A 21,326-nucleotide genomic window follows, 5' to 3' on the forward strand; every position below is an offset into this window, starting at 1 on the left:
ACATCCGTCATATTGCATGATTCAATAATATTTTCACAGACTTCCTCATTCAACAGTGTTGCTCACTGAAATAAACTTTATTCACAACAAATGGGTTCTTCTCATGAAAGGTGTTTCAGCCAATGGCCCACTTGGTGCTTCAACATGGTGTCTCCTGTGTTTTTACTTTGCAGGACCAAACCATTCACATTCATGTATTGTTCTATTTGCCTGATAAACCATAGCAAGCCTTTGAAAATCGGCCTTCAAACAGCTAAGGGTTAATCCCACTCACACCTGGTGGTGTAATAGGAGGACCCTTTAAGTAAAGGCCCTGCATTCACCCAGCTTTTGACTAAGAATCACTACTTAGTAGCCTCATCCCCCTCCATAACGTCTGTGTGTGTGTGTGTGTGTGTGTGTGTGTGTGTGTGTGTGTGTGTGTGTGTGTGTGTGTGTGTGTGTGTGTGTGTGTGTGTGTGTGTGTGTGTGGGATCCTGCTCGGAGTGAGCTCAACAGCTCCCTGTAGAAGAGGTGTGCAGCGCGCCACTGAGGACCTGAAGGAAGCCCTTCATGGCCTCGTCGTCCCGGGGCCGCTGCTTGGCCGTCACCCTCAGCCCCCGCTCCCCGCCCTCTCCTTCCCCCTCCTGGTCCTCCGCCCCCCCGGTGTACAGCAGCTCCCCCAGCACCAGGGTGGGGCCCCGCGGCGCCGGGCCCCCCCAGCGGGTGTGTGTGTACAGGTAGACCCTCCAGGGCAGGGTGTGTGGCGGGGTGAAGGCCATGGTCTGGATGTGGGATCGCTGCAGCGCCGCCTGAAGCTGTGGGGGGGGGGAGCACTGCAGGGCGGGGGAGACCCCCATCCTCTCCTGCACGCAGACACACTCCTCCTCCTCCTCCTCCTCCCTGGCACCTAGGGAGCAACAGCAGCCCGTTAGCAGGAGTCTCACACACACACACACACACACACACACACACACACACACACACACACACACACACACACACACACACACACACACACACACACACACACACACACACACACACACACACACAGGATGATGACCTGACCTGATTAGGTAATAATGGCACATTTTATGTGCACACTAGATATACGGCCTTAATGGTCGATGGCAGTGGCGGTTTTAGGCACGGGCGAACCGGGCAGCCGCCCAGGTTCGCCCCCGCTATATTTGTGGGGGGCGCGAAATTAGGTGGGGGGCGCCAGGAGCATATAAAAAAATATATATATCTTCTGCGCCCAGAGCAGTCCTGGGCGCAGGACCGTACCATGTGTGGGGAATTGGCATATTGGCGCCCCCTCTGGCTGCAGGCGCACCTGCTTGTTGGGGAGGTGGCGTGCACAGATGGACTGAAACCCTCACCGAAGTCCATAAGGCTACGATACAACCCAGAGAGCAGAGAGGCAAAAAGAGTACAGGGCGAGAAGAAATGCAGATTCACAGAGAAGGGAAGAATACTTCAGGAAAGAGCATGAGCGATGGAAAAAAGATACCGAAGCAGGGAAGAAAAAAATCAATCCATGACCTGGGCGAGAGAGCTCAAAGAAGTAAGTGGAAGGAGTGGCGGCAGGCTAAAGAAAGACAGAAAAGGAAAGCTGAGATTGACAACAGTGGGCCTCTAACCCCTCCATACAGGGCCGTCGGACTGCGGGGACAAAGGGGACAGTTGTGGGGGGGCCCAAGGCAGAGGGGGGGCCCATGACCAAAAAAAAAAATATATATATATTTTATGTTACCCTTTTTTTTTTTTTACCCCTCCCCCCCCCGTCAACAATCGCTCCGGACCCCCCCCCCCCCCCCCCCCGTCAACAATCGCTCCGGACCCCCCCCCCCCCCCGTCAACAACCTGGCGCAGGGGGGTCCATCAGCACCTATAGTATAGGGGCCCAGGATTTGGTGCTACGGCCGTGCCTCCATATACTCCTGAGAGAGAGATTCAAGATGCATTGCATTATGCAATGCAAGCCCTGCATAAGAGGAAGTACAAGAATGGTAGAATTGAGAAAGGCTGCGGTCTTGGAAAGCACCAGGCTTTTCAAAGAAACGCAAGACCTTGTGTAAGAATGAAGACCCGAGTTATAACTCCGCCAGACAAGCAAACAACACTGTTTGGTACATTGATAAATCCCTGGTGAGCAGGGTGAAGACATTCTTCTCAAGAGAAAAAATAACAGTAAAACAAACCATTGAGAGCAGTCACGAGGAGCTTGCAGATAGGTTCCACACACACCTCACTAAGTTTAAAAGGCATCTCTTCAACATTAGGCAACAGTATGCTTACTACGTGGATTGCACAGCTGCATGGTCAATGATGAATGCCTTATCCACATTGACTTCTCTGAGAACTTTTCTTGTAACTACAGCAATGATATTCAGTCAGTACACTTTGTATCATCCCACCAACAGGCCACGCTTCACATGCTTCCCAGCTTTGTTGGTGGAACCCAAGAGCCAACCTGCTTTACCTCCATCTCACCATCCAAGAACAAGAGTCCAGCTGCCACATGGGAACATTTGAAACCTGCATTGGACGATGTGCAGACCACTCACCCAAAGGTGTCTGTTTTGCACTTCTTTAGCGATGGGCCGAAAGGAAACTTTTTTCTCTTCAGTACAGAGCTGGACGAGAGGAATGAGAGGAACCTTGAATTTTTTCAAATCCGGTCACGACAAAGGAGCTCCAGATGGTGTTGGTGCTGCCTTACAGAGATCAGCAGACAACCTCATTAGCCGTGGCCGGGACATCAGCAATGCTTATGAGCTCAAGGCCCTCACCTAGACAGACACTTCGATCAGATTATATTTTATCGAAGATGAAGCTGTTGAGTTCACGCTCAGTTCCCAGATTCTAGAATAGAATGTACTTTTTTATTGCAGATGACAGATTAATTATATTGAAGTCTCTGAAGAACATATGGAAATATTTTAATGTTAATGTTTGTAGTTAAGAGTGTGACTGTGTGTGATTTTAATTGTAACATTTTTTAAATGAATCCATTGAGATCGATTTTTTATACAGCATTCAGCCAATGCTGACGTTCTTCATTTTTATTCTCATAGGACAGATCTGTTAAATCTAAATGCGATGTTACTTTTAAACATTGTTAAATATTAGCCTACATACCTAATGATATGTTTCTTTCCTCTTGTTTGTTTTTATGAATCAATTGAAGTAAATTTAAATTTGATTAAATGTTGTGTCTTTCATTCAACCCTGTTAGTGTGTTCAACCCCATTATTTGATACATTGTCATTAATTTTTTGATAATCATAACAAATATTAGATACATGTTTGTTGAACTGTATGCAAAGTTTGGAGGACAAGTAGAAAAAATACACAAACCTAATCTAATGTTAGAGTATATTTTCATGATTTATGAAGACCGCTTGTACATTAAGTTGCCATATCCTACTTGACTGTCAAATTATTATTGTTTGGAATAAAATAAAATATACTTACAATAAGTTAATTTACACAAGGGACAGGTGATACCAAGGCACTAGAATAATTAATTTCAATGTTTCAGAAATATACTCATACAGGTATCAAATTGTCCAGTTACGGGGTTGAATTTAAAACAACCTAAGTGACAAAGAAATTCATAATAATGTTTCGGATTTCATGCCTAAGGTGGGAAAACACATTTTCTCAGAGGTTCAAATAGTTCATCAACTGCAATGTTCAGAAACACATTTGTTTGTGGTATATTTGTCAGTAACCAGAGAACCCAAAGGGCACCGAATTCAGAGAATCACCCAAGTGAACTGACAGCTGTCTACTGAAAACATCTTTCTCGAATGCCGCGACTGCCTGAGTCTGTTATTGCTGGTTTGTTGTTGCTGGTTTGTTGTTGCTGGTTTGTTGTTGCTGGTGTAAAAAGGTCAGCGGTTGGCTCTATAACCTCTTGTTGAAATGGCTCAAGCGCCATTTAGCGTAGCGGAGTCAGCCATGCTCCGGCCATTATTAGATTGTCAGAAAAGCCATGTACACTCAAAACAAGTGACACAGTTCGTTCGAGTAGCAAAATCGGTATATGTCCTAATCCGATCTAGCTGTCCCATGTGAACACAGTGAGTGTTTTGTGTTGTTTTTTTAGGTGTTGATAGATCAGCCTGCAAAATTCTAGGGCTGAATGATTTGGGAAAATAATCTAATTGCGATTATTTCTAACAATATTGCGATTTTGATTTAGTATGCAATTAGTCTTTTTCAAGTTCCTTACGTTCTGTATTATTCACTAAACAAGCAATAAATCATTCTATCGTATGACCAACACAACAAAACATATAAACTGCTCTTTCCTTCAGGCCACGCCTGTGTTGAGATGAATTGATGCATGAATCGATATAAAATCTTTATTTAACTATTGAATTGTACAAGAAAAATCAATACAAATCTTACTGATCTCCAGTCTGTAACAGTAACCAATTCTCAAAGAGATAAAATAAAGGTCTGTTTGACCTATAAAACAGGTCAAACAGGACTGGCAGGTTAATCCAAGAGTAACTCACTTCCCGCACCTCAGACACACTCCACCTAAGCCGGTTGGTGGACATTAGCAGCAGGCTCCTTTACCTGGCTCTCCATGCGGGCACTGGGGGCCTCCCAGCCACAAGTGCTCAAACTGCTGGGGGCTGAGGGCCGGGGAGAGGGACAGGCCGAGCTGCCCCCCCCCAGAGCCCGGGGCTGGGGGCCCGGCGGTGGGGCCCGGGGCCAGGGGCCCAGCAGAGGGGCCGGGGAGCAGAAGGTTCACACTCTCTGCTGCTGCTGAGGAATGAGGGTGGACAGACGAGGAAGACAAGAACCACAGATACAGTGGGAGGCATTAGTTTGGGCACCAAGGCTAAAGTGGACTAGAAAGAGGAATAAAAATATTATATTTTGGAAATTGATCTTAATGTCTAAATTAATCAAATGAGTAAATATCCAACCTTTAAGGACACCAATTTGCTTTGTGAATGAATAATGTATCGTAAATAAATATTTTTTCTCCATTAAAATACAGGGTGCATAAGTATAGACAGCCCTATGTTAAATTCCCATAGAGGCAGGCAGATTTTTATTTTAATTAAAAAAAAATATATATATATATTTTTTAATTTTTTATTTTAATTTTATTTTAAAAGCCAGTTATTTCATGGGTCCAGGATCCTATGCATCCTGATAAAGTCACCTGGCCTTTGGAATTAAAATAGCCCCACATCACCACCTACCCTTCACCATACCTAGAGATTGGCATGGTTCTTTTCAGTTAGCCTAATAGCTGTTAGTTAGCCTGATGATTTCTCAATGCAAATCAAACCAGCTAATGGGCTAACTGAAATAAAACCATGCTAATCTCTAGGTATGGTGAAGGGCATGTGATGATGTGGGGCTATTTGAATTCCAAAGGCTAAGGGAATTTAATCAGGATGTATAGTATCCTGGACCCATGAAATAAATGGCCTTAAAAATTAAAATCTGCCTGCCTCTATGGGAATTTAACATAGGGGTGTCTATACTTATTCACCCTGTATTTTAATGGAGAGCATTTATTTATTTACGATACATCGTTCATTCACAAAGCAAATTGGTGTCCTTAAAGGTTGGATTATTCCTAATTTTAAGGCATTAAGGCATTAAGCTTAATTTCCAAAAGATGAATTGTTATTCTTCTTTTTAGTAAACTTTAGCATGGGTGCCTAAACGTATGCCTACCACTGTAGATATTAACGTAACCAAATATCAATGATTGTTGTGAAGTATTGGCCTGTCAAATGTTAATCCGCAAACAGGCCTACAGACATGTCTTGTTGTGTTTACTAAAACACCTTATAGCAAAAGACTCCAGACAGCGGCAGGGTACACCAGCCCCTGAAAACGTTGACCGATGTTCAGCTAGAAGCGCTGGCAGAGGCCTGCTACTGCTGTACCAGGAGGTGGTCGACCTTCACTGGTCTGCTACTGCTGTACCAGGAGGTGGTAGACCTTCACTGGTCTGCTACTGCTGTACCAGGAGGTGGTCGACCTTCACTGGTCTGCTACTGCTGTACCAGGAGGTGGTCGACCTTCACTGGTCTGCTACTGCTGTACCAGGAGGTGGTCGACCTTCACTGGTCTGCTACTGCTGTACCAGGAGGTGGTCGACCTTCACTGGTCTGCTACTGCTGTACCAGGAGGTGGTCGACCTTCACTGGTCTGCTACTGGTACCAGGAGGTGGTCGACCTTCACTGGTCTGCTACTGGTACCAGGAGGTGGTCGACCTTCACTGGTCTGCTACTGCTGTACCAGGAGGTGGTCGACCTTCACTGGTCTGCTACTGCTGTACCAGGAGGTGGTCGACCTTCACTGGTCTGCTACTGCTGTACCAGGAGGTGGTCGACCTTCACTGGTCTGCTACTGGTACCAGGAGGTGGTCGACCTTCACTGGTCTGCTACTGGTACCAGGAGGTGGTCGACCTTCACTGGTCTGCTACTGCTGTACCAGGAGGTGGTAGACCTTCACTGGTCTGCTACTGGTACCAGGAGGTGGTCGACCTTCACTGGTCTGCTACTGCTGTACCAGGAGGTGGTCGACCCTCACTGGTCTGCTACTGGTACCAGGAGGTGGTAGACCTTCACTGGTCTGCTACTGCTGTACCAGGAGGTGGTCGACCTTCACTGGTCTGCTACTGGTACCAGGAGGTGGTAGACCTTCACTGGTCTGCTACTGCTGTACCAGGAGGTGGTCGACCTTCACTGGTCTGCTACTGCTGTACCAGGAGGTGGTAGATCTTCACTGGTCTGCTACTGGTACCAGGAGGTGGTAGTCCTTCACTGGTCTGCTACTGGTACCAGGAGGTGGTCGACCTTCACTGGTCTGCTACTGCTGTACCAGGAGGTGGTCGACCCTCACTGGTCTGCTACTGGTACCAGGAGGTGGTAGACCTTCACTGGTCTGCTACTGCTGTACCAGGAGGTGGTCGACCTTCACTGGTCTGCTACTGGTACCAGGAGGTGGTAGACCTTCACTGGTCTGCTACTGCTGTACCAGGAGGTGGTCGACCTTCACTGGTCTGCTACTGCTGTACCAGGAGGTGGTAGACCTTCACTGGTCTGCTACTGGTACCAGGAGGTGGTAGACCTTCACTGGTCTGCTACTGCTGTACCAGGAGGTGGTCGACCTTCACTGGTCTGCTACTGGTACCAGGAGGTGGTAGACCTTCACTGGTCTGCTACTGCTGTACCAGGAGGTGGTAGTCCTTCACTGGTCTGCTACTGGTACCAGGAGGTGGTAGACCTTCACTGGCCTGCTGGGTCCTGGTACATCAGCAGCAGGACCATCCTGATGTTCATGAGCCCTGTGTTGGTCCCATGCCACCCCTCGGTGAAGAGCTGCCATCTCACCGGTCTCCTGTCGGTCCTGGCTGGGGTTCAGGGGGTCACAGAGGTCGAGGCTTGGCTCAGGGTCGAGGGCCAGGTGATAGGGGGCTGCCTGTGGGGCCGACTCGGCCCCCGCGTTGCACTGTCTCAGGGGTTCCAGCGTGTTGAAGCTGCGCGCCCATTGGCTGACGGGCTCAGCGGGCCGGCCAATCAGGACACCCAGAGATGGGTCCGACCTTCGACCTTGCAGGACCGAGCGTGTCTCCTCTATCCCACAGTGCAGCAGGCGGTAGTAGAGCAGGGCCTGGTCCCGCACGTTCATGTCTGCCTCCTCCTCTGGAAAACATGGGGATACAAAGATACAGACAGACAGTCACACCCTGCAACCAACCACACCCTACAACCAACCACACCCTACAACCAACCACACCCTACAATCAACCACACCCTACAACCAACCACACCCTACAACCAACCACAACCTACATCCAACAGCACCCTGCCCTACAACCAGCGTTGGAGGTAACTCCCCAAAAAGTAATATTGTTATTGTAACGATATTACTTTTTTGGGTAACGAAGCAAAGTAACGCATTACATTTAAAATATCGGTAACTACACTACTTTACTAGACGATAGTAACGCTCTTTCCTGCTTAATCCAAGCCGTGTTTGCCTGCGTGTAAAGTTCTGATCTGTTGTGGTGCGTGCGTGCGTGCGTGCGTGTTGCCTCTGTGTCTGCAGCGCCTGCTTGCCTCGGCACGTTGCCATAGCGATCGATTTGAGTGACGTAGCTGCTTGTGCGAAGGAGTGTTCAAGTGATGGAGCGCAGAAGCAGGTGACACAGAAAGATAGGCTAGTTGCAGGGTTCATTGTAGAAGACATGCTTCCCCTGTCGACTATTGAATCACCCAGATTTAGAAAAATACTAGATAAGATACCTGCGACTCGCAAGCCAACATCCGACGGGAAAACATTTTCCCATTTCCTGTTATACCGACATGGAATCAAAGCTCAAAATAATTTTCGAGTCCTCTCTGGATCATGTGTCGACCCCCGCGGACATTTGGTCCGCCAACAACAAAAGTTACTTAGGAATGAATGACGTTGTACTGGATAGACAGTATTACTTTAAAACTTGAGAGGGCTGCTCTTGCCTGCAAAAGGGTGAGAGGAAGACAAACTTACGATGTCATAGCTTGCGAAATAGATCGGTTTCATTCAGCCTTTGGACCACGTAAAGTAACAGCATGTGTCACTGCCACTTAATTGCATTTCTGTTTTAATTGTATGGGATAAAGTGACCTTTTTATATTTTTTATTGACCACGTCATTCTTGTACTCATGTTTCCCAAAGCCTGTGTTTTGAAACTTGTGTGTTGCTACTGATTGACCTCACCATAGCCTACTTTATCCTGTTGTTTGTGCATTTCTTTTTGCAGACAGGGATATTGTTCTTTCATATGGTTTTATATGCTACTTTGTATAGATTTATACAATAAACACTAAGTGACGATAGGGCTATGATGTTTGTCCATTTATCTACAGTAAATGAAGAAACCGGAGAGTAAAGTAATAAGTAGTGAAGTTACTTTTGAAATGCAGTAATGCAGTAAGTAAAGTAATCTCATTACAATTTACAGAAGTAACTAGTAATAAGTAACTAATTACTTTTTTTGAGTAACTTCCCCAACACTGCCTACAGCCAACCACAACCTGCTACCAACCACACCCTACAGGGGCCTACAGACCGCCAAGAATCAATAAAACAGCCAATTGGCCAACCCCTTCGGCAGAAAATAAGACTAATGCCAACTACACAGTTGCGTGAACATACTGTGCTTGCGCGAGATGCAATAAGTCGCCTTACATCGGCTGGCGGCAGTCTCGTGGCGCTAGTCCGCCCCTCCACAGCGCGCTGATTCGCTAGTTGTGTGCTAGCAGCGATATCAAAGATCACCGCTAGCCACTGCCTCATCCCCAGGATGATTCGATACGGCAGATTCAGCCTCTTTACGAGCAGCTTCAGCAAATCAAATGGGAACGGGGATCAGGGGAAACATCTGAGCATTAGCAAGAAGTGGGAGGCAAACAGCTGAAAACAGCCTGTAGGGACCCAGCCCCTGTAGGGACCCAGCCCCTGTAGGGACCCAGCACCTGTAGGGACCCAGCCCCTGTCGGGACGGTACCTATGCAGTAGTGCAGCAGTCTCCCCAGGGTGTCCTGTGTCTCAGCGGGCCGGCACAGGAACACCCGCATGGTGGCGGTGAGCAGCTCCGTCTTCACGCCCGCCGCCATCTCGCTCCTCACCTGCTCCACGAAGGCCTCCAGCACGTAGGGGGCGCTGGAGACACGGTCCCCGTGCACACCCAGCAGCCACAGCAAGGCCTGCCTGCCCTGGAGGAGGAGGAAGAGGAGGGGGAGGAGGAGGAAGGAGAGGAGGAGAGCGATTAGTGATAGAGTGCTGGTTAGGGCACAAGAGAGCAGGAGAGCAACCATTCCCACATCAGGAGCACACTTATGCACTTCTACAATTCTCACTTGTAAGTGGCTTTTGATAACAGGTCTACTGAATGACTTAATCTAAATGTAATGTCAGGCAAGTAGAAAAGAGAAGCAGGTGTCATTGGTTAATTTGATCATATGTTCTGGTTGAAGAACCCGGCATGCATCATTTTGACTTTTTGAAATCATTCAAGGAAATCAAATGTATGAAAACGCTTCGTTGCCTCGACACCCACCTGGCTGTCCTGAAGCGTGTCCTCACAGCCTTCCAGAGCCTCACACACAGACTCACTGCACTGGGGACACACCCACACGAGGTCCCTCATGGTCTGCACCACCACTGGAGAGGAAACCAAACACACAGAGTCACTGGGGACACACCCACACAAGGGCCCTCCCTCATGGTCTGAGCACCACTGGAGAGAGGAGTGTGTGGATGATGGCTGGTTGAAGCAGCCTCACATGGCCGAGTCTGAGTGGACTCTGAGGCTGGCTGGGGGCTGAACACATGTTGTAGACTGGTCAATGGGCACAGCTTAAACCAGGCATCTCCACACGCAAAGATGTCACCTGGGTGGATTAAATCTCCTAACCTTTATGCCACCTTTCCGTAACCTTTGTGGAAAACTTAATCGGGATTAAAAAGGTGCTTCCTTTCGAGTATAGGAAAAGACAGCACTGCTTAAAATGAATTAGACTCCACTTTTCCTAACCAACGTCATTGCGCGACGGCGATTATTGCTGACGTAAGTATCTAGCGTGAAACTCAAATTGTCCGAAGATAGACTGCAACAAGCGCTCTTCCGATCCATGCGTTCTTGTCGTATTGATTTCAATTAGGTTGTGGCCAACATTGAGAAACACACACAACGGGAATATTTTAGGCCACTTGAATCCCAATTCACATGTGAAAAAAGAGGCTAAACTTATGTTGATGTTGAAATCAACTGCCCCCAGTAGTCTTTCTTAAATGTGAAGTTGGCCTTTTCTTTTCTTCTCTGCTTTACCACGTCTCTCATGCGTCTTGGTGGAGAGTCGGTAAACTTTGTCGGTGGCCGGTTGCTATAAATACTGCCGCCGTAAAGGATTATGGCTTACAAATATCTCCTTTCCTTTCGTAAAGGTTGGTCAGGAGTAACCTATGCTAAAGATGGGTTAGGCAGGGGTGCCCAACCAGTCGATCGCGGTCTACCAGTAGATCGCCGATAGATCCCCAGTCGATCGCGAGGGGTGAAGAAAAAAAAAAAAAAAAATTTAAAAATTTTTTTTTTTAAAAAAATAATAATAATTGCTCGGGACATATACGTGCGGTAGCGCATGCGCTGTCAACAGTAGTTGAAAGCCGTCAACAGTAGTTACGCAGTCCTAAACGTTGGCAGATCAACCTTGATCACGTTGAACAGATAAAAGGTGGCGTCTGACGGCTCCAGAAGCCATTAAGAAGCTCTTACAACGTGATCAAGGGTACAAATCCTGACACCTATACTTGGCAGCAAACCCAGAACTAGATATTTGCTTCGATTAAACTGCTTTCCATTCCAAGCCTCTTTATGTCCTTTAGTAGTGCAGACATGCAGTGGGCGGAAACGATGAACACTATCATTAACAACAAGAGGAAGGGCTTAAAGTTCAATCAATAAACTTTGATGTCATTGCACATGTTACAGAGCAACGAAAAAGACCAGTTACATTCCGTCCAAGAAACATAAAAGACAGTGTGGGGAGACAGGACGGAGAGACTGTCAGGCGCTCGTTAAATAAAGAAACATGCGGCCCGCGTTAGATAAGAAAATTAAAAAAGCTAAACAAGAGGGTGACGAGGGAAAAAAAAGTCAATACCCCAAACTATGCTCCTTTAAGGGGGGCACAGTGTAGGGATTAGCAAAAAACACCTCAACACAGAAGCAACATATCAAAAACATCACAAACACATGTGGGAGGGGGGAAGGGTGTTGGGGAGGGGAGGTGTCACAGCTCAGACCCCGGGAGGAGGACGCAGCCAACGGGCGCATCGCATCACTCACGGCATACTGTGCTGCAACGAGGGATGGAGAGGGAGAGGGAGTCCAGTAGGCGGTGAGTCCAGGGGGTGTGTGTGTTATCTGTCTTGTGTGTGTGTGTGTGTGTGTGTGAGCCCAAGGACTCCACATCTCCACCCAGACTCAACAGTGTCTCTCCCGTCTGATGCTTGTGACGAGGACACGGCCGTCGCCGTGGAGACGACCACGAAGAGTTCCGAACCAGAGACAAATTTCACGGGAGGTGGAGGATGGGGTGGCAGGGCACTTTGGGTCAGGCCGACTAAAGTTAGGAACTAAAATGGTTTCATTGTCAAAAGAAAGCCCACTTACTGCCGCAAGGATGTTTGATAGTAAGTGGCATACTTTCTTAAAGGATGTCATTAGGTCTTAAGCGACCCGTTCTGGAAAAATAACATTGTACTTTTTCTATAGGATTGGGATGCAAGCACGTGGCAGCCCATATTTAGACGGTTGTTCTGAATTGAGAACCGACCCTGTCATTGACAGAGAGGCTGACTACGACCTCATGGACTTCAGTGATTATTAGGTCTCTTCTGAATTGTGTTCAGTTGAAGATGAGCTGTTTGAAATGTGCAGCGGAACAACCCGGAGCATGCTACAACATGCTACAACCCTACATTACGATTTGGATTCCCAATTACAGCTTCTGACCGCATGTTTATTGTACGACAAGGAAAAAAACGTGGAGAAAACTGAAACGGCGAGCTCTGATAATGATGGAAGTTTGGAAGAGGAGCTCTGCGCTCGTATGAGGTCATAAATGGCCAATCAGATATTTATAAGACTTGATTCACCCTTCCGGATCAGGGTTCGGACGACACAAGAAAAATCGCTAAATTCTGGTGTTAGAAATGCGCTGGTAGAAGTGTCTCGTTCTAAAGTAGCCAACAGAAGTAAAGTCATCTTACAGAGGAAGCCTTCTAGTTTGTGGATAAATCAGTACAACCCCGATTCACTGACGTCCAATAGGTCACAACCCATAGTCATGTGTTATTATAGTATCTTTATTTCAGAGGCAGAGCGAGCCATTGGTCTACTCTTAGGTCAAGCTCATAAAGAAGCTTCCCTTGGCAACACTAGTGCTAAGGTAGCCATGAGAAAATTGGGTGTGCTGACCTCACTCACAGAGAAGAGTCTGTGTATGGAACCATTGGCATTTAATCCAATGCTCCTGTAAGGAAGGCTTCCTCTCTGTATTAGGTACGGCTGTGGGATATGATGCACATCGGGAGACGAGAGGGAATGTCCATCGATAGATATTTCCCTCCATCGTTAGTATCGTTATTTTACGGCAACATTTGGCGTCTATCTGACGCTGCTTAACGTTCGCCACATGGGCGCGACAGAAACACAAACCAACACAGTAGCGGGAAACAGAACAAACGTCGGCAACAGTCGGAGGCAGAGAGTAAGCGAGCTGAAAAACCTTTGAAATAAAAGCTAGTGTGCGGTAATGTGAAGCTCCTTCTGGACAGAGAGGGCCGGACCTCTCAGCATAACCCTACGATGTGTGTGGACGTGCAGAGCTCCTTCTGGATCGCAGAGAGAGAGCCGGACCTCTCAGCATAACGCTACGTTGTGTGGCGCCTTTCATTTACAAAATCGCTCATTATAACGCTTATACACAACAACGGTACTAAAAAAGTATCACAAAGTTGCCGTCAGTTGTAAATCATTCCTAGAATACCATTGTTTTCAAAATGATGTGCACAGGAAGGTTTGGCGCAGCCACACGCATTTTCTTCAGAACATTCACATGCGTCTTCTGCAGACGTCATGCAACTCTGCTTGACGCCTTCTGCGAAATGTCAAGTTAGTGTGGTGCCAAGGCAAGCCACACTATTGCTATCATGTGCCTTTTTATAATTTTCCTTATTTTTCCTCCCCTTTTGCCGTAATTATCTACTGTGGCAGATTTCAAAGGATTGACAACAAACAACAAGGTTGTACTATATCGGCTGGCAGAACTTCAGTGTTCGCCGTTAACTTTGTGGGGATTTCATCTCATCTTTTTATCTGGTGCCAATGGGATCTGGCATCTTTGGTTCTGCGAGTCTCCATTTGCACGATGGAGGTGGAGGACTCCAGACCATGTGAGTCAGTATTTAAAGATGGTCAAGCTGTGGATCGGTCTTAACATCTTTTCTTTCTTTCCTTGGGCAATCAGGACACAACACTCGTAAAAACGTGCGTGCGTGTTACCAGAGGTGATGTGTTCTTGTTTCAGCCCCAGCAGACCGGTCAGGATCTCCAAGCATTGGTCGCTGTAGCTACGCCCGATTCGGCCTGAACACCATGACAGACAAATAAACACAATAAGGCAATGCAAGGCAACTTTATTTATATAGCACTTTTCATACACAAGGCAGACTCAAAGTGCTTCACATATAAACAATATCATACAATAAAATAAAATAATAGACAAGTAAAATAAAATATTAGATAAGTAAAAGGACAAAACATAAATAAGAAGGACAAAACAGAGCAGATGAACGAGGAGACACTATTCAAAAGGCCGGAGACAGTCCAAACTGCTGACAGAGTGCTTCAGAGAGTACACTCAAATGACTGATTAGACAGGCTTGTAAAATCTTTGACGCAAGGCAACATTCACCTGTTCACCTGGGACAGACTACATATCCAATATGGTCCTGCTTTATGGCGCGACACTGATACTGTGTACCGCCATAAAGCAGGACTCAAAGAAGTCATAAATATGACTTCATATTGGATATGTAGTCCTTCTTAGGCCTACCTCCCTAGTTCAAAGTTCTTCTGCCCCAGATAAGGCATCTACACGGAGGGGTGTTTACCGATGGCAGAGATAGCGGCCTGGGCCGTGTCGGGGCTGACGTCGGTGCAGTAGCCCTTCAGCTCGTCCAGCACAAAGCCCACGTTGTCGTCGTTCACCAGCTCCACCAGGACCTACAGCCCATGGAAGCAGCCCTGGGTTAGATCCTCACACCCAACCCTTGCTTTCTCTTGCTCTGTGGAGGCATGAGCCATTCGTACATCTGTTCACTTGACAGCCGTGCATAGCATTGGCCTTGGCTTCTGGTTGTTTGGTTGTAGCAAGCAAGAATTCCAGTGAGACTCTAATGTGCCTTATTAAAAGAAATCTCACCTTATATCTGGGTGTTACTGTGAGAGCAGAAGTGAACAGTTATTAAAAGTTTAAAGTCCCTCAGCATCATAAAGAGCCTACAGAGTCAAAATTGTGCGCTCAGATTATTGCCTCCTTTCAATCGGGATGCATGACAAGATGGTGTATTTAAGAGCTCAGGTGACCAGATATCTGTCTATTTTGGTGCTCCTACTCATCAACACCACGTGAAGGGAGATCTTGTTTAAGGGGGAAGGATGACAGGAGGAAGACTGAGGCGCGTTCACCTGCATCTTCCTCTGTTTGATGTAGGCCGGCTCGGCGTAGCCGCAGAAGAAGCGTTTGTAGTGCTCGCCCATCAGCCCGGGCAGCGACCGCAGCAGCAGCTGGAACAACACGGGTATGGATATATGAATTGATATTTGATATTTAATATTGCCGTTTGATTTTCTACTACTTAAATGAAAAGGCCTCTGTATAAATGCTCCTCGCACCTGGAGAGCGGTCCGTTCCCGTCTCCATTGAAAAGGTGGAAGTTAGTTTGTGCATTGCCTTTCCAGCCAAGTGGTAATATACAGCCAGATCTCCAGAACCCAATCTCTGATGCAAAATTGGACTTCAGGTAGACTTTGGTCTGTAAGACGCAATTCATTTGCAAAGCAAATGTGTTCAAACAAACACAACACTGGAAATTGATTGAGGACCATGGCAGGCTGTCTCTGTTCCTCTTTTTATTTGCATCTTAGCATCAACAGAAGCAAAACACACTTTCCATAGAACTCCATTCTGTCCATTCACAGGGACACAATGTAGGCTGTAGAGCAGGTAATGTTATCACCAATAGCCCGCGCTCGAGGGGCCTCATTTATCAACCGTGCTTTCGCACAGATTTGTGAGTACCAACACCACGCAAAAGTAAGGAATTGACCAAAATGAACATATACTTGGGAATGTGTGTAAATATAAGCACAGCTCTGGCCATGCAGACGAACAAAATCTAGTGGTAGAATAGCGATATTACAATCAAAAAGCAAAGCATTTAAGAGTGTCAATGTATGCATTGAGCAATCACACTCCACATGTCCCGCGTTTCCTTTACTTAGAAAAAATTCAATTAGTCCTTTGTCTAATTTTAAAAACACAAATTGGTGTCACACCCTTATAAAAGACAGCTGTGAAAAAGTTTTGAAATGTAGTGCAATGGCTTATCGCGCGTTTTGGGAAGACTTGGCAAACCGTGCTCTCTGCAGGGAGTGCGTCTTCAAGGATTGCGCTGATCTGCTTGGCGAGTTGCCGACGTTGCGTTTAACGTTGCGTTTAAGTTTAACGTCAAAACATTTTTTTTGAACTTCCGATCGTTTTCCCTCTTCTGACCCAACTGAATAAACTGCATCCCTTTTCCCATGCATCTTCCTTTTATTCTTAATGCCTCCTGCACTAAGTGAACCAAAAAGTAACTTTTGGTTTAATCAACCTCGTTTATGAGCTTTTCCGTTTTAGCGTCGGAGAACTTTATTTTCTTCGTTCTCTTTGCCATTAAAGCGGTGAGGGGGAGAACACATTCACACGGTTGTTAAAGGGATGCGTTGTGACCTCATCCTCATCTTCAAACCTCTTATCTGGGGTCGGGTCGCGGGGGACAGCCGCTCCAGCAGGGGGCCCCAGCCTTCCCTTTGCTTAGTAAGGAAAGGGAAGTCTGTGACCATGTATGGTTAATGGGATGCGTTTCTGAATACAAATGGTCTGAGCGTGAACGCACATGGTACTTTAGAACGTGTGGGATTTATCAAGGTTCATTACTGATGTGCGTACGATTGCCTTGCGCACGTTTGATACGTTTTTTTGTACTTGAGCACATCCTAAATTTAATTTAGAAGATTCCATTTAGAGCCTTCTCGACGCACGGTGGATAAATGAGGCCCCAGGTGTGAGCCCACATGCTGGACTAGTAACCACACATTCAGACACAATTCGACAGTAAATGAATTGTGTGTCTACCATCCCTCCTGTCACCAGGAGGGCGGCGCCCTGAGCTGGGCTCGTTTACCTGGACGTGACACAGGGCGGTGAACTTCATCTCTGGGGACGCACTGCCACAGGCGGCCAGCAGGGGGGCCTGCGCCCGCCGCAGGGCGGCCAGGCTGACGGCCGGAAGGCCCCGGCAGCACAGGCTGAGGAAGAGGCCCAGCGTGGCGGCCATGACGGGCACGCTGGGGCTGAGCAGGTAGGGGTCCAGCAGGGACAGGATGTCAAAGAGCTCCTCCTCGGAGTGGGGCCGGTAGCGCTGCAGCACGCCGAGCACCTCACACTGACCCCACACGTCACACTCCTTCAGCCTGGAGGGGAGAGCTCACATCGGTCACCAGGAGACGGCCGACTTTGTCGATATTTGTCGTCGATATTTGAAATGCTGTTTTCAAATAATGTTTGAAATGGTCCCATAACGGTCCAAACAAGCCCACAGCCTAATGATTGGTCCAGAGAAGGCCTACTGACCACAGGGACATTTCTAGTACATAAAGATGTTCTGAGCTGAAGGAGGGGTGGCAGGCCAGAGAAGGCCGGGGACAAGACCCTCCTAGCTGTGTCCGCTCAGAGCCCCACCTGTTGAGGAGGTGGTGTGCGATGGCTTTGTTCACGGCCACGCCCCCTTCCTCCTTCAGGATCTCCTCCAGCGCCCGCAGACAGTTGACCATCACCACCGGGTCGTTGTCCCTCAGCATGCTGTACAGCTCGTTGACCACCGCAGCGTCTGGGAGACACCGGGCATTAGACACGCGCACACAACAGGCACCAGTTAACGTGTTCTGTGGATCATCTGAACTCTCATAAAGTCTCCGGGCTCTTCCTCCTGGAACAGTATGGATTCGAGCCAAGGTTTCCGCAACAACATGAAAACTAACTCCAGAAAATCTTGTGGTGTAAGGATTAATTTATATACAAACTTAAATTATTTATTTGACGTAAAACTTCAACTAAACTTCTGCGACAATGCTGTTAGGTGATCTTTCGGGCTGCTAATTACAGCATAGTACGGGTCACTATGTCCGGGGCATACAGAGCATTATCTTCATCTACACATGTATCTGTGACCCATCCCCTCCCCCCCTCCTCCTCACCTATGTCGGCGTGGGGCTGGAGGCTGTGGAGTTTGGCCCAGCCCAGCACGGCCACCCGCCGAACGCAGGCCGCCCGGTCCCTCAGCCCCGCCGTCAGGGGCTGCTGCACGTACTCCACCAGGCTGGGCAACCTGGGGACACAGGCCCTCATCAGACACGGTGCTCAGGACCGCGGCGACAGCACGATTCTGCATTCATTCTCTCACTGGCATTGCATTTATTCAGCACTAATACATCCTGATCTCGAAAGATTTAAAGGAGCACCATATTGTTCCTTTAAACATGATATCATTCAAACAGAGTGGCTTGGGTTGTAGTCATTAATGGAGTAATAGCTAGAGTATGTACATAATATGACCAGACAGCTCAGAGCTGCTGTAAATTAGGCAGTGGCTCCCCTCGTCTGTTTCAGACCAGCTTACTCAATAGCCCCCCACGCTGGTCTGAGCTGGAATGACACCATCAACTATCGCAGCTGCCTGGATATGAAGGCTTTGTTCAATTTGTCGAGCAAGATAACCAGACAAGCTCACATTCATGGCTGACGTTTAACTTATTACGAATATTCTATTTTCCAAAAACTAAATGTAGCTTGACCTCTGATTTTCTTGTTTATGCCGTCAGTATCTGCCCATTCTGTTATCTACTGCCCCCCTAACCCTCCCTGGAAGGAGCGATCTCTCTTCTTATGTTCCCTCTATGTTCTTATGAGGTTGGTCATGTTCTCAGGGCCAGGCTAGACACCACGGGGTTGGTCATGTTCTCAGGGCCAGGCTAGACACCACGGGGTTGGTCATGTTCTCAGGGCCAGGCTAGACAGCACGGGGTTGGTCATGTCCTACCTGAGGTTGGTCATGTTCTCAGGGCCAGGCTAGACACCACGGGGTTGGTCATGTCCTACCTGAGGTTGGTCATGTTCCTCAGAGCCAGGCTGCGCACCATGGGGTTGGTCATGTCCTACCTGAGGTTGGTCATGTTCTCAGGGCCAGGCTAGACACCACGGGGTTGGTCATGTTCTCAGGGCCAGGCTAGACACCACGGGGTTGGTCATGTTCTCAGGGCCAGGCTAGACACCACGGGGTTGGTCATGTCCTACCTGAGGTTGGTCATGTTCTCAGGGCCAGGCTAGACACCACGGGGTTGGTCATGTCCTACCTGAGGTTGGTCATGTTCCTCAGAGCCAGGCTGCGCACCATGGGGTTGGGGTCTTGGCAGTCCTTCCTCAGCGTGTTGATGACCAGCAGGGACAGCTCTGGGTTGAGGCTGGCGTAGGAACACAAGAACACGTACACCAGCTTCTTCTGGACCACGTCCGTCGTGGCGCACGCCTTCACCATCTCACTGAACAGACCTGCCACATCCACGCCCTGCGACATCACCCTGAGGGGGTCGCGTGAACACATGGAGGGAGAGAGATGAACATTAAAGGGGAGATCGTTTTACCACCAGGTGTGAGTGTCATTAGCCATTGCAAGCCGTTTGGAAAATCGGCCTCTTCTGTTATCAAAAGTGGGCGTGTCTACTAGGGGTGTAACGGTACACGTATTTGTACCGAACCGTCACGGTACAGGCACTTCGGAGCGGTTACAGAGGTGTACCGCGGTACGTTCATGTGGCGTACATAGCGGGCAACGATCGTCGAATAGTCGGAGTCACGTAGAACATCGAATAATGAATGTGACTATCGTTATTTATTACACGGCTCTTCTCAATGCTGTTGACTTGCATGGGACTTCACAACTTGTGGGTCTAGCTGCCTTAGCCCACGTTGAAATAATTTTGATGTTGAATGTTGATGGCGCAGTTGTTGAAATAAACAGATTGATTTCACACAAATCATAAAAGCCTCTCCCTGTGTCATTGTGTGTGTGCTTATCCAAGGTGCGTGCGTGCGTGGGGGGTTCTTGATTGAGCGATTTTCGAATATTATTCGAATACTTCTCAGCGAATATCGAAGAGTATTTTTGCCAGAAATGCACATCCCTAGCACAAGCATTTGAAAATGCACCATCCAAGTGTTACTATCACTGCTGCTGTGGAAAAAAAAACGAGCTGTGCAAACCCAGCTCACACTATTTCAACAACCCCTGTCTGGGAATTCAGAAATGCAACTGCCTTAACCAAGTTTATTGGTGTTTTCATTGCTGCTGATCTACGGCCATTCTCCGTTGTTGACAAACAAGCTGATTTTTTTTATTTTCCCCTTACCGTACCATGACTTAAAAACCAAGGTACGTACCGAACCGTGACTTTTGTGAACCGTTACAACCCTAGTGTCTACATAGATGTGTGCTGGATAGATCAGTCTAGACTCTACACACATTCCCAGTGGACTGTTGTAAATGTTGCAATGCACATCATCCGCCATACATCTAGGTGGACACGAGGCGTTCAGAAGAGGCGGAATTTCAAAACGGCTTGTAATGGCTAATTAGACTCACATCTGGTGGTATGATATGTCATCTTTAAACAGAATACAACACGGACACATTCACCCTTCTTACAAGTCATATTGATATAACAAGTGATACACATGTCTATGAGACTTTAATGAACCCTTTACTGAAGATGAGGCCAGCTCCAACACTGACTGAATCTCCTAAATGACAACAAGGAGAAGTGTTCCCCAGGTCACCTGCTGACCCTGAGCAAGGTGGACCTGTGGCGGGGGGGTCTCCCTGGACACTCACCTGATGACCCTGAGCACGGTGGACCTGTGGCGGAGGGGGTCTCCCTGGACGTGGGGGTTGGACAGGGCTCTCCTCAGCTCCTTCACCGTCTCCTCGCCACCCAGGTACGGCATGACCGCTGCTTCCATCAAAGGGGTTGTTTCATATGTCAGTCCTTAGTATAACATTTAATGAAAAATAAAGATACACAAGTACCTCCCCAAACCACACCAACACATTGCTAACCGAAGACACCGCAAACACTAGTTTAGTTTTCAGCCCACACAGAATATAAAGTCGAACTAAACACTAACGGTCTGTGTGCGATCAAGAACAGTTTTATAGCTTCAATAAACTCTAAATGTACTTCATACATCAGTGATCCTTATGCCTTGATTGTAAACATTATCGTTCCGTAAACATCCACCGGCTCTTCTGGTCAGAGGTTAATAATAACAGCCGAGCTGCAGCTCGGGTTCCGGGTTTGATTCTCACTGTCGCCCTCTCGTGGACAGGAGGGTCAACCAGTCTGAGATCACGTTTTT

At 47.6% G+C, this 21,326-nt stretch overlaps 1 protein-coding gene across 3 annotated transcripts; it reads right to left on the reverse strand.

The window, feature by feature from the left end:
• Window positions 1-41: 41 nt before the first annotated feature.
• Window positions 42-21,279, reverse strand: ap4b1 (adaptor related protein complex 4 subunit beta 1). 3 transcript variants are annotated; one of them, XM_030362772.1, is made up of 14 exons: window positions 21,156-21,279; window positions 20,803-20,920; window positions 19,268-19,492; window positions 18,113-18,243; window positions 17,598-17,745; window positions 17,041-17,329; window positions 15,281-15,379; window positions 14,704-14,815; window positions 14,093-14,176; window positions 10,085-10,188; window positions 9,533-9,740; window positions 7,370-7,681; window positions 4,579-4,767; window positions 42-889 (listed from the first exon to the last, which is right to left on the reverse strand). In XM_030362772.1, the coding sequence occupies exons 2-14, from the start codon at window positions 20,913-20,915 to the stop codon at window positions 492-494; spliced, it is 2,412 nt and encodes an 803-aa protein (XP_030218632.1). In that variant the 5' UTR covers window positions 20,916-20,920; window positions 21,156-21,279; the 3' UTR covers window positions 42-491. The 3 variants fall into 3 exon arrangements, with proteins under 3 accessions (XP_030218632.1, XP_030218621.1, XP_030218640.1); XM_030362761.1 differs by having other exon boundaries at window positions 4,579-4,770; XM_030362780.1 differs by lacking the exons at window positions 19,268-19,492; window positions 20,803-20,920; window positions 21,156-21,279 and adding an exon at window positions 19,014-19,078 and having other exon boundaries at window positions 4,579-4,770.
• Window positions 21,280-21,326: the final 47 nt, after the last annotated feature.

The sequence above is a fragment of the Gadus morhua genome, chromosome 1, assembly GCF_902167405.1.
Source record: "Gadus morhua chromosome 1, gadMor3.0, whole genome shotgun sequence".
Taxonomy (NCBI): Eukaryota; Metazoa; Chordata; class Actinopteri; order Gadiformes; family Gadidae; genus Gadus; species Gadus morhua.